General features: G+C 46.1%; 1 protein-coding gene across 4 annotated transcripts in view; it reads left to right on the top strand.

Moving 5' to 3' along the window:
* The window catches only part of Mo25 (calcium binding protein Mo25), a 166,656-nt gene that overhangs the window by 109,948 nt on the left and 44,239 nt on the right, over positions 1-12,469 (top strand). For all 4 annotated transcript variants that reach the window (XM_050190214.3, XM_055077606.2, XM_055077605.2 and 1 more), the window contains one exon: positions 1,592-1,717. In XM_050190214.3, the coding sequence (XP_050046171.1) occupies positions 1,592-1,717 (126 nt within the window). The remainder of the gene's footprint in view (positions 1-1,591; positions 1,718-12,469) is intronic.

The raw sequence follows: 12,469 nt of genomic DNA, 5'->3' as shown, positions 1-12,469 counted from the left end.
TTTTTTCGTTAGTGGTTTGTGCATACACAACCACTCACGACCATTATCTTTCTTGAATATATTCACAATGACGTACGATGCTACGGTTGAACAGTTTTTGACGTGCAGAAATTGTTCCCGGCCAAGAACCATGCAGAATCATCATTGTTGACTGCTACAAAATCTGCTCCAAATCGTGATTTTTGCTGCTACAGAAACCTGTTCCAAAATGCTCTTGGTCATTCCCACCACTATATTATTGCTAATTTTGAGCTAAATCAATAAAAGATGAATATACCTGAAATCTCATGTTAATATTTAGCTGCTCCCTACCATGCTTTCACTAGGATTTCGATGATGATGTATTGTGTGCTTCTGGTTGGAGCCAGAGGACACGGCTGAAAGTGCAGCCTCTCACCAGAGCACTCTGAAGCTGGAAAAGGAAACATGTCTGCATGTCTCCTCTTTTAAACAGGCAAGGCAAGCAGGCACTGACACACCACCACAGCACATGCCATGCCAACAACTAAAGCTGCTGCAGCTACATGACTGGAACTCCTTAAGATCTCACTCGCACTTCCAGGTCAAAGATGAAAGCACCTCCGAGCGCTTGATTTCGACCAGCCAAGCTGAGTGTAATGCACGCCGCCAATGTGCTCTGGAATGCCCAAAAGTGACCAGCCGAATGTACTATCAGAAAGACTGAAAAAGTATTTCACCTTTGCAGTTTCGGTAGCAATGTCGGTTGTCTGCTCATAGTTGTGCTTTCCCAGGCATTCCATGCTGTGTGGTAATCGTGAAGGTTTTGGTGGTGTATGCTGTCGCATCAACTAGCTAAGCCCTTTTTCATTAATGACAGCTCCGACTGGATCGATTCAGCTGGCAACACAAGTCGCCATCTGTATTCAGTTTCTCACACCCAAGATAAACCTGATGGCCCAATCTGATAATTGTGTGAGACGGCACCCGGCTGATGTGCACTTGCATGCTCTTTCAAGCGGTACATGCTTTAGTCAAGACTCGGTACTGAGTGTAGGATTGTTACAACCCTATGACATTGTCAATTTCGAGATGTCTCCCTCCTGTGCCATTTTGCTGGGTGGTGCATCGACATAGAGATCAAAACCCATCTTGGCTATTATTTGATCCACACAGAAAACTTAATATACCACAAACTTGCATCGAGCGATTGCCATGCGCCAGAAGCAGCAATAGCGGCCGACTTTTGGACAGTGCCTCGCGGCTGTTGCCCTCTTGTCATTCCATCATGTGTAGTTTCCAGCGAGCTAGTGGAAACAAGAGAGGAAGCCATGCAGCAATGTGAAGGCAACTTTGAACTATGTCTAACTCCAATGATACTTTAAGGATCTGAAAAATTCTGACAGTTGGATATTGGCAAAGCAAAGCCTTCAGCAGTGAGGAGACATTATGATATATTTATAAAGGTGTTTCATGGGCCCGTTGGAAGTGGGCTGTACTGTGCTTCGTGGCAATTGCTTAGCGAGTATTGCTTTCCAGGAAGGGTTTTCCCATTTTTATGGCAGGTGTGTGTCATGGGTTATCAAAATGTGGCATCACTGACAGATGTGGGTGCTTGTTTTGTATGATGCAGGAACTGCTGACACGCCACAAGATGGTCTGTGCAGAGTTTCTCGAGCAGAACTATGACAAGGTGTTCTCTCACTACCAGAACCTACTCAACTCTGAAAATTACGTCACAAGGCGGCAATCCCTAAAGGTTGGAGCAGACTTTTCTCTTTTTCAATTTTTTCCCTTCATTTTCTTTTATGAAAATTACGAAAGGTCAGTTATTTAACCCTTTCAAGGTTTTAGCCGTACATGTACGGCGGCGGTTTTCTGTCCCGCAAGGTCCTTGCCGTACGGGTACGGTTCCGACCCTCCGTTTGAAATTTCACGCCATGATGACGATGAGCGCTCATCGGGAGGTGCTGCCACCTCTTAGCACTTCCCAGATGCGTTTGAAATTGGTGCTACCTTCTTGGGGAGATAAACAGAGCTGACTGCTAGCTTCAGCGCGTCGCTCAGACTGCTGCAACGCCCCTTTGGCGGTTTTGGTTTCGCCGCGTGATCGCAACGGAGGCGCGCGAAACGTCATTTTTTTCTTTGTCGGCACTCTCTTGCTGGGCGGTGGAAGTTGATTTCTATCTTGATTGGCGCTGCTCTTAGCTTGCTTATCAGCGTAGTTCGCGAGGTATTCTCGCTCTCAGTGGCAACGTGCTTTCGCGGTTTCGGTTCCGCCGCGTGATTGCAACGGAGGCGCGCGAAACGTGGTTTTTCTCTTTGTCGGCACGCTCTCGCAGGGGCGGTGGAAGTTGATTTCTATCTTGATTGGCACTGCTCTTAGCTTGTTTATCACCACTTGCTTATCAGTGCTGTTCGCGAGGTATTCTCGCTCTCCGCGGCAACGCGCTTGCGCGAGAGGGTGCCTCAGACCTCTGCCCAAGGCAGCCGCACGCATAGATGGCATGTGTGCGCCAACACAACTCCTCGCTTCAAGAGAACAGACACGCATTTTAGGTGTGCAGACTGCGATAAGGCGCTGTGCGTAGACCCGTGTTTCAAGGAGTACCATGCTCGGAAATACCATTGAACATTTTGCAGTTCTGAGTGATGCCGATACCAAAATACTGTTCCTAATTATTTTTGACTATTTATTCCCGACTTAATACATTTTGTACATTCAAGATCCGCAATAAAGTAATTTGACCACCGGGGAAAGTTTTTTTCAAAATAATTCGACCCTCAAAGGGTTAATAAATGCAGCATAAAGTTACAATTCTGCAACTGAAGAATCAATATCACAGTTCTGTAAATTGCTTCAATCTAGAGAAGACAGAACTCATGTATTATGCACTGCTCTGAAATCACTTGTGAATGAAACTTTTGCTTAAGGGGAGATGTGGGTCCCAAAACCAACTTTGTTAATCTTAGTGTGAACGGGATGATATTTAACAGTATTGTTCAGCTTTTTCTGCTGATTGCAAATGTCTAATTAGATTTTGTATATCTTCATTAGAACAAATGATGCAAATTTTTTAATACAGAAATTCAATCAATTTCTTACGGGACTTTTCAAAAACTTAACTTTGTCAAGAGGAAAAACAAAGTACCGTACAAACCGGAATATAGGTCGAACTTTTTTTCAAAAACCCATCGCGAAAAGTCGACCCTCGACTTATATACCGAACATTGGCGGAAAAACTACGGAAGTCTTGCAACAATGGGCGGATAAAGTAAACAGCCGCCTTCGCCATCGCCATCAGCAGCATGGCGGCGTGGCGACGCTGTGGCACCTGTGACACCGGCATTATGCGTTTCCATTGTCGCAAAGTTATATTAATTAAAGGCTGCACTTTCATTTTGTTTCAAAATGAGCGGGAGCGGAAGCCGACGTCAATTCACCGTCGCCTTCAAGAAAAAGGCGATTGAGTACGCGGAAGCCCACGGCAACCTGGCGGCACAGCGCGAACTTGAAGTATCCGAAAAGAGCATTCGGTAGTGGCGGAGGCAAAAGCAACGTATTACAACTTGCAGCAACCAAAAGAAAACGTCATTTCGTGCCGGATCGCAGTGGACTGCAGAACTGGAAGGCAAGGTTGCGGAGTCCGTCCGCAAGCTGCGTGTGAGATCGCTGCCTGTGACTGCCGAATGCATCCGTTTGAAAGCAATAGAGATCGCACGCGCCTATGGACTGAAGCACTCGTCATCCGACTCTGATCAAAGGCGTTGCTCTGATTCGGAGTAGCGCTTGCGCACTTCGTGCCCTTCTGTGTACTGTACACCCGACGAACTTTTAACAGTGTCGCGCGACCATCGACCCGCGTGTTTGTCAGCACCTTATCATCACGGCACGGAGCGGCGAAATAGCGAAAGTAAGGGCATGTGTACACATGCGCGTATCTCGTTTGTTTCGCTGCTCAGCGCCATTAATAAGGTGTTGACAAGCACGCGTGTCGATGATCGCGCGAAACCGCTAAAAACTTGGCCGGGTGCACATGCGAGCAGCATTTAAATAAATACTGTCACCATTGTGCAACCCCCCGAGTCGCATTTGTTTCAAGGTAAGGGTGTCATGTCTTTCGGTACTTTTGCCATTGAAAAGGATATTTTTTTTTTCATTTTGAGGATTCGTTAGTTGGGGGATCGACCTATATTCCGGTCCGACCTATAGTCCGGTTTTTACGGTATACGGCCAGAACGCGAGAGAGTAGCTCTAGCCGGTGATGCTATTTTTATTGTTCTCAGTGCAATTATAATGCAAAAATACCAGATGTAAACATAATTTCATTATCTTTGCTAATTTTCATTTGTATTTAGTGGCAATTAAAATTTAGCCGGAAACTTTAGAAATAAATAAATAGCATCACCGGCTAGATCGATTCGACACAAATATATTGATACCAAACATTTTGCTGGTAGAAAGAACATATGAAGATCCCCCGTAAGGCAGTGTGCGGTGTCCAAAAGAATGAAGCTGAGAAAAACGAGTTTGAACTTTCAGTTCACTATAACTTTTAATGGACTAACAATATGGCAATATAAATTGAACCACCATGTAGCCCTGTCTTTCAGCAACAAGTTCATGACATATATATGGCCATTTTGCAAAAATAACATTGAGATATTGGTTGCAAGATCATGCATAGTCACTGAAAGCAATGCCAGAAAGCTAGCACCACGAGCTTCACATTCCTATTTTAGTTCCTTGTTGTACAAAAGGCACACAAATGGCATCCCTATGCAAATAAAGTTGCGCAGTGTTCATGGCTACAACAAAATATGTCCTTTCCACAAAGTTTATGGCTACAACAAAAAATTTTAATCAAATCCCAGTGGTGGTCACCATATTTCAATGGAGCTGAAATGCAAAAAAGTTCCTGTGCTTGTGTTGTAGCGCTTCCCAAGTGGTCAAAATTGGTCCAGGATCATATCACGGTTTTGGAACGTAAAATCCCAGAACTCAAATTAAAAAAAAAAAAAAATTATCTCTTGCACATACTCACAATTGTGCATTCAGCAAAAGGTCACACCTATACCTATAAAAGCCCAGGACTGTAGGCAGAGTCTGTTGGTGGCTTGTGCCTCTTTGCAAGCTTGTTTATTAAAGCATTTCTGTTTGTGTGATCCTTGTTGGACATTTGAAGCCTCCGACGATCCTTTCGCGCATGCCACACGTGGAGCACTCCAGCACAAGCTTGGCACAGAGCCCGTATTCCTTGGCGGGGTCCTTCGAAAGCATCAGCGTTTTCTTGGTGCACACGGGACACGGCATAAGTCCAAAAAAGTCTTGCACCATGGATAAATCCACGATCGCAAGTTCCGTTCCGCTGTCGCTGACGTCCTCTTTCGTGTCAACACCCAGCAGCTCAAACTTTCGCTCCGTTGCAGACTGAGACGCCAGGCGCGTTTGCGCCTTATCGGCGATCGCTGCGCGCTTGCTTCTTTCTTCGGTCGTGAAGAAAACGTATCTACACGGTCTGCGCCAACACGCGAGGCGTGGGTGGACGAAGTGTTGATGCTAGACGTACTGGGTTGCAGCTCGGAACTCGATCCGGCAGAATCTTCAGGCAGACCAGCAGCCGGCAGCTCCGGGTACACGACAGGCTTATCCGTCTTCTGTCGCGCATTCCATGGCGGCCTTCGCGCCTTGCTGAACGCTTGACGCGTAGTAGTCTTCATACGACGGTGTCCTCCAGCCATTCTGGCAGCGAAAAAGACACTTTATCGAACGTTGTCGAGCAGCGAGCGGCCGAACGTTCACAGCGGCGCGATGAAACCACACAAACACGCAGCGTGCACGAGAGCAACCAGCCTGTCGGGAACGCGGGAATCGGCACTCAAACGGCGCCAGACCAATAGGAGCGAGGCGCGGGGGGCGTGCGTGCTTTGGCCAAGCAGCGGCGCGGGCGCATCCTTCAGAAATGACGCGATAGCGTCGGTTCCTCCTCACCTGCGCCATATTGAACCGGCGCAAAATACGCACAAAGAAAGCAGCTTCCAAACAAGCTCAAAATGGCGCCCGCCGGCCAACGCGTTCGCAAATGACGACGGCACGAAGTTCGAACATTTTTTGGCGATTTTTTGCTAATTCCGCGGCCACCCTGGCCCGTATAACTGTGTTTTTTTATTATTTTCCGATTAAATTTAGGTTCTAGATTTCGCGGAGGGATTCTTGAATGTATAAACGTAGCGAAAACGCACTTTTCCGAAAATAGACTTTTTTGCGATTTTTTTGACATTTCAAGACCCGCGTCTCCCCTTAACTCACATAAACAGCGTAATACATAGACTGTAACCTAATTTGCTCACGTTAAGTGATCTAGTATAATGGTTCTCAAACTGGGTTCTACGACCTGCGCCTTAGGGTTTGAAACGAATCTGACCCCATCCTGTATTTTCCCCATTCACTTGCACAGTTTATTAATTTAGAGTAGTCATTTCGCATTGCATTTTGGGTTTAACAAAGCCATCGTGCTAGGTATGCGCTTTGGTAGTCCACGAGCAGCAAGAGAACCACACGGCAGCAGTGCAAAAGGCTCATTTTGCGACTTGCAGGTTTCCTAGTGACCGCACTGAGCGCTTTTAATTCGTGCTCACAAGCGCAGCGGGAATCAACCTAGTGGGAAACAACTTGAAAGCCCTGCAAGCTGAGTCATATCATAAAAAGCCAACAAACACTGACACCAAGGACAACATAGGGGAAATTATTTGCGCTTAATAAATTGATTTATTCATTTATTCAAAAATACCCCCAAAGGCCCGCATTACGAAGTTATCACATGGGGGGGGGGGGGATCACAGGGACTGGTCATAGATTATACATCATGCTAAATATGAGAATGTAACAAAAGTAATAATAGAGGGAAACATAGGTTATATACAAGATAATTAAATCACAATTACTACAGAGAACACATTAGTACATATTAGGAGAACATAAGGCAAGTGCAATGAAAAGCAAACAGCAACAAGCATTGAAAACACTGTAAAAGTCCCAAAATAATAATAAGATTAGTTGACAAGTCGTGAGTGAATTAAATCTTGAAACTTAGTCAAGTCTGGTTCCGTGGCAATGTCTGCAAAAACAAACTTGCTACAGGTGGGGAACAATCCCACAACCTATGATATGATATGGGTAATAAAAATCAGACCCCTCGGTTAACCCTCTTTCTTCTAATTAATTACGTAACGAGGGTCTCGAATATGGCAACATTGATGCCTTCAGGTAGCATGTGTGGGTTTATTGACAGGTTGCCTTCACCCAAAAAGATCACGTTCTCATGACGTCTGCAGCAGAAAGGAGGTTCTACGTCCGGCGCCAAGGTCTGTGAGTGGTGGCGCAGGCTAACACTCCCAGGGTTCTACTAGGAAACATAAATACCCAAGAAAGTGGATGGGGAAACGGTGCCGCGGTAGCTTAATTGGTAGAGCATCGCACGCGAAATGCGAAGGTTGTGGCATCGTTCCCCACCTGCAGCAAGTTGTTTTTTCATCAACTTTCATTTCCAATAATTGATCGTTTATTTATTTAATTTATTAAGCACAAGTAATTTCTCCTATGTTGTCCTTGGTGTCGGTGCTTGTTTGCTTCTTACGATATGGCTAATAAAAATCGAGCCCCTCTGTTAACCCCCTTTCTTCTTGTTCACTGCAAGCTGAGAGCCACTTGTCTGCCTGGTCGACTGTTGTTGCATACATATGACAATATTCAATATTTAAACAGCATATCATATTTTTGCACACATAACCTGCACCAAATTATCAAGAAGTTCAAAAATTTTGTCGGGACACTGAGGAGATGCCCACTTTGCTATGCCTTGGCACACCAAGCCCCGTGGTTGGTGCATGCCTGCCCATCAACCGCAGTCTGGTACAGGCTCGAAGAAACAATAGACGACAACCATGTATACACTCAAAAAGCATTTATTATGATTGCAACTAACACTTCGAACAGGCCAGCTAGGTATAGCTGACATCGCTGAGGGTTCTCTCAAGCAGATTAATATGCCAGGTACAGAAGAGGTTCCAACTTACCAAGTGGGGATATATGGGCGGCTGCAGCGACTGTCATGGCAAAAACGCAGTTGTCTAACCACGGGGGTGGCTGTGGAGAATTCCACACTCGCCACTTGCTGGTGACCAAATAGACTCGGGTGATGTTAGAGGGATCTCACGTGACACAACCGGTGGTGCTGACAGCGCTTGTGATTCCCGTGCGCCGCCTGTGAAAGGAATGTTTCCCTTCTCCCCAACCTGCTTAGCGTGTCTGTGCCCAACACGACATTTGCTGCGCATGCGAAGGTCATGGGACCCAAGGATTCCCACATCTGCACAGTTAAAATCAAAGGAAAGAAAAGCGTTGTCATGTGGACAAGCGGTGCTGAGCACCAATGCTACACTGTTATGCTGTGCATCGCCACAGATGGGTGGAAGTTGCCTTCCTATGTTGTTGTCAAAAGGAAAAGAATGCCTAATAAAGTTTCGCCCTAGGGAATCGTACTTCAAACCTAAGAAAAAGGCTGGATGGTTGGTGAGCGTATGCTTGACTGGGTAAAAAGCATTTGGCAGAATCGCCCAGGGGCCATGTTGGCCAAACGGTGGCTCCTTGTCTTGGACTAGCTTCGACAGCTGTGCTGTGTTCGCGCAGAGGTAGCCATTATTCTGGGCAGCCTCACCGACATGCTGCAACCACTGGATGTCAGCGTGAATCAGCCTATTATGGTTAAATTCTGAATTTGAAAAAATTTTGACACTTCAACCATTGTCTTTTTTTCGGTTCCCTGAAACATAGCTTCGTACTATTGTAATTACTGACAAACGATATTGAGATTTCAAGTAGATATCGGCATTCTACATACCTTCAAGAATATGTATACCAAATTTACTTAGTATGCACCAATTCTAAGTGTACAAAAGCCTTCCCAGAAGACACGAAAATATCCAAAAATTTGAAAATGAGAAAAACAGGTTTGAAAGTTTCAAAACCTTCTATTCTTCAAAATGCAATTGTTTTTGCATGAATCTTGGTCACACTCAAGAGCAGCTTTACAGAAAGCACACGAAGTTTCTAGAATGCTCCTGCGCTGTAGCTTGGCCCTTCCCAGCTCCAACGGTTGGTCTCCTCGGTGCAAGCCCTTTTCACTGCGCTCCGACGGTGCGCCCTTGCTTCTGCGGTTCACTTCAAGTTCTTCTTTATGCGCATGTAATCAGAATGGTCACTGCGTGTGACCAACTCTTCTGGGGGAAGTACTCCAATCTCTTGTAGGACTTCTTACTTCTTCAAAGCCGGCATGGCCTTTATTATACCACAGCACCATATACCATATTATATTATTATTATTGTATACCATATTATACCAGGAATCTGGTGCAAACATAGGCGTGCAGAACAGAACAGATTCAGGGCAGTTAGGATTTTCACAGCATAGCTCTAGGTACAACGAAAGTCCTTTGCGCTTCTCAGCAGCTTCTCGGACGGCAAGTTTCTGTTCGCGGCAAGTGGGGCATGCCGAACCTGCCACCAGTGCCGTCAATGTGCCGATCTCGCACAACACCGTGCTAGCAGCAGGGGCACCATCCAACCTTGACTTACTTTTGAAGAATTCCATCTTTTTCTGCGGTGCACTGACGAAATCCACAACAGCGTCGATTTCACCACAGTCGCGGTGACCGGTGTCGGCGGTAGGCCTAACCGAAGTCTGAGCATCGTGGGTGTCGTTCTTGGCTGTCCTTTTTTTTTTTCTTTTCCTTTTTTTTTTTTTCCCTCCCCCACTGTCTTATGCCGTTTCCCTCGGTACTTGTGCCAAGTTCGATACTTCCGGGCGTCGAAACTGCACTTTTTCGGGCTACTCATCTCAAGAAAACGCGGAGAGAACACGGGAAACTGTGCGGCTAGCAAGACTGCGCAGTGGCGGTGGTTCGGCTTGACTACACAAAAGGAGCACCGCCGTCCAATGGCGGCGCCACACTGCAGGGCGCGCAATTCAAAACACGCGACAGTCTCGTCTTCTTTCTCGTTTTTCTTTTATTCTCCGTGAGCACACGAGACTGAAAGCCATTGCACCTTGGAGGAAAGGGCTGATGCTGCAAGCCCCAATGATTGCAAATGGCGGGCGGTGAGGCTCGATTACCTGAGAACCATGCAAACGACTTTCTAAACTTTCGGTGGATTATAGAATTACCGCTGCGAACTTAGGTGCATTTTTTGATGACTTCTCATGCGAATTTCGGCTTGATATTTACAGAAATAAAAGTTTATAGACCAAAGATGACAATGCAGCTTAAAACAAAAAAGTGATTTTTTTTTTTCTAGAAAAACCGCGACTTTTCGACTCGTGTCTCCCCTTAAGATACTTCGATACATTTGAAAATTTCTTATGTGATATCTATATAATGTAGCAGCAAATGCGTATGCGCAAAAAGCTTTGCTGGGAAATAGCTCAACTCTGGCCAACCTGGTTTCATTTGGATTAAATGCTTAAGAGCTTCCTTGCTCAAAGCATAATATTTTGATTCCAAAACAGTTTAGTGTGGTTGCTTTAGCTGCTTAACATGAAAGCTCTTTATACGCTGCACTTTCAGTGGTTTTTGCTTGTCGCTTTTGTAATTGATGGGAGTCGCTGCTTTGCATGTCAACCAGCCAGCGGCTCGCCATTTAATTACAACAACATCAATAAGAAGTCTCTGCACGTTGGTGTAAATACCTCTCTGTAGTTTTAGCTTGCCTGTAAACATATTACCGTTTATGCAACACCGGACAGGTGCACAGCAGAAAAAACTCTGGTAGCCATATTTTTGTGACTCATCGTGAATACAGAGAGCACATAAAGCTGCAATGACCTTTCATATTCTACTTATCAGCTGTCGTAAAGCTTTTATTGGCGACATATTCATTAACATGCAATCCTGTTACTACTTTCCTTCTGCTAAAAAACTTCTGCAGCCCAAAAATGCTTCACACGCATTGTAGTTTTACGAAGTGTTGCAGGGTGCCGCTGCTATTCACACTACTGCCACTTATAGCTCCGATTACCTGGTGATTTGTTACAGTAAGAAACTTAAAGTGAGCTTTAAAAAAAGGAAAAATGTCTAAGTAAAATGGAAAGGTAGTTCCGTATCACACAGTGATACAGGCAGCACCACTAGTAGCCATGACATTTAAGCAAGAAGTATTGTCAACTTTCCTGTTAAGGTTAGAGAATAAAAATTCAGTGCCTGTGGAAATTCAGCTGGCTTAGTGGCTGCAGTATCAGCTTGAGAAGCGGACTTCTGGAAAAGTTTACAGTTTTGCACGATAATGTTGGAACAGCAGTACAGTGCAGTCCACTTATAACGATACCACATATAACGATATATCGGTTATAACGATGGGTCGACATGAGAGTGTCATTTTATGCATTAGGTCTATGGGGAAAAAAACCATTTATAACGATAGGTTATTCACCGCATATCGGATATAACGATCAAAATTTTGCAGTCTGGACGGCGTTTTCCGTGCCAAATAATCGTAACGTTTGCGTTGCTTAGTTCCCTGAAACGAACGATGTCGAGACGAGGCGATGTTTACCTCCGTAAGTTCGTATCTGCCGCCATTACCGCGCAGCGCGTCTCGCCCCGCCCGCGCACGAGTAGGCGCAGCCAACGTTGGCGCAGCGCGCCACAAGATGGCGCTAGCTGCTTCATGCGCGTCGGCCACAGTCGCTCCGAAAGAGAGAAAAAGAAAAAAAGAAGCGACAAGCAAAGCGGCGCGGTGGCGCCCGTCCCGCGTCTCTCTCGCGATAGCAGGCTGACGCCACCGAAGCAGCGTGCAACCAACGGATCAACTCGAAGATGGCGCCGACAAAGCGCAAAGCTGTGTCGCTTGACACGAAGATGGATATTTTGCAGGACTCTCGATGCGGCTTCAAGGTGAGCGCCCTCATGAAGAAGTATGAGCTCGTCCAGTTAACGATATCAACCATCTTGAAAACCGGGAGCACCGCGATTGTGAAGGCAGGAGCTATCAGGGGCCATTCCGATCAGCGGAAAAGGGGTTAGAGACCCCTTGTACGCCGATGTTGAAGAGGCGCTTTACCAGTGGTTCATCACCAATGGCTTAAAGAAGGCGGGCTTTGTGCGTAAGGACGAACTTCCCCAACCCGCTGAGACCGACCCGGTGGAAGTCGCTGACATAACCGAGCTCTGGGAGCTCGTTCCTACTGGTGACACAGGTCGTGTGTCGAAGGAGGAGTTTTTGACTGCAGACAGTGCTGCCTCGTTCTGCGATGAGGCCACCGACGAGGCGATCGCCGAAGATGTGCTGTCTCGACAGACGCAAAGTTGTGCGACGGTGGCGACGGCATCAGCGACAGTGACAACGAGATCGACAGTGGCTCCTTGACCTCGACCACGATGTCCACGCAAAGTGCACTGTCGTCGATCGACTCCTTAATTGATTTTATGCATGCTAAAGGATTGCCGCCAGTGTTCG

This window comes from Dermacentor andersoni, chromosome 2 (assembly GCF_023375885.2).
Source record: "Dermacentor andersoni chromosome 2, qqDerAnde1_hic_scaffold, whole genome shotgun sequence".
NCBI lineage: Eukaryota > Metazoa > Arthropoda > Arachnida > Ixodida > Ixodidae > Dermacentor > Dermacentor andersoni.
The sequence above is the reverse complement of the archived record's forward strand: the minus strand, read 5'-3'. Positions and strand labels throughout refer to the sequence as shown.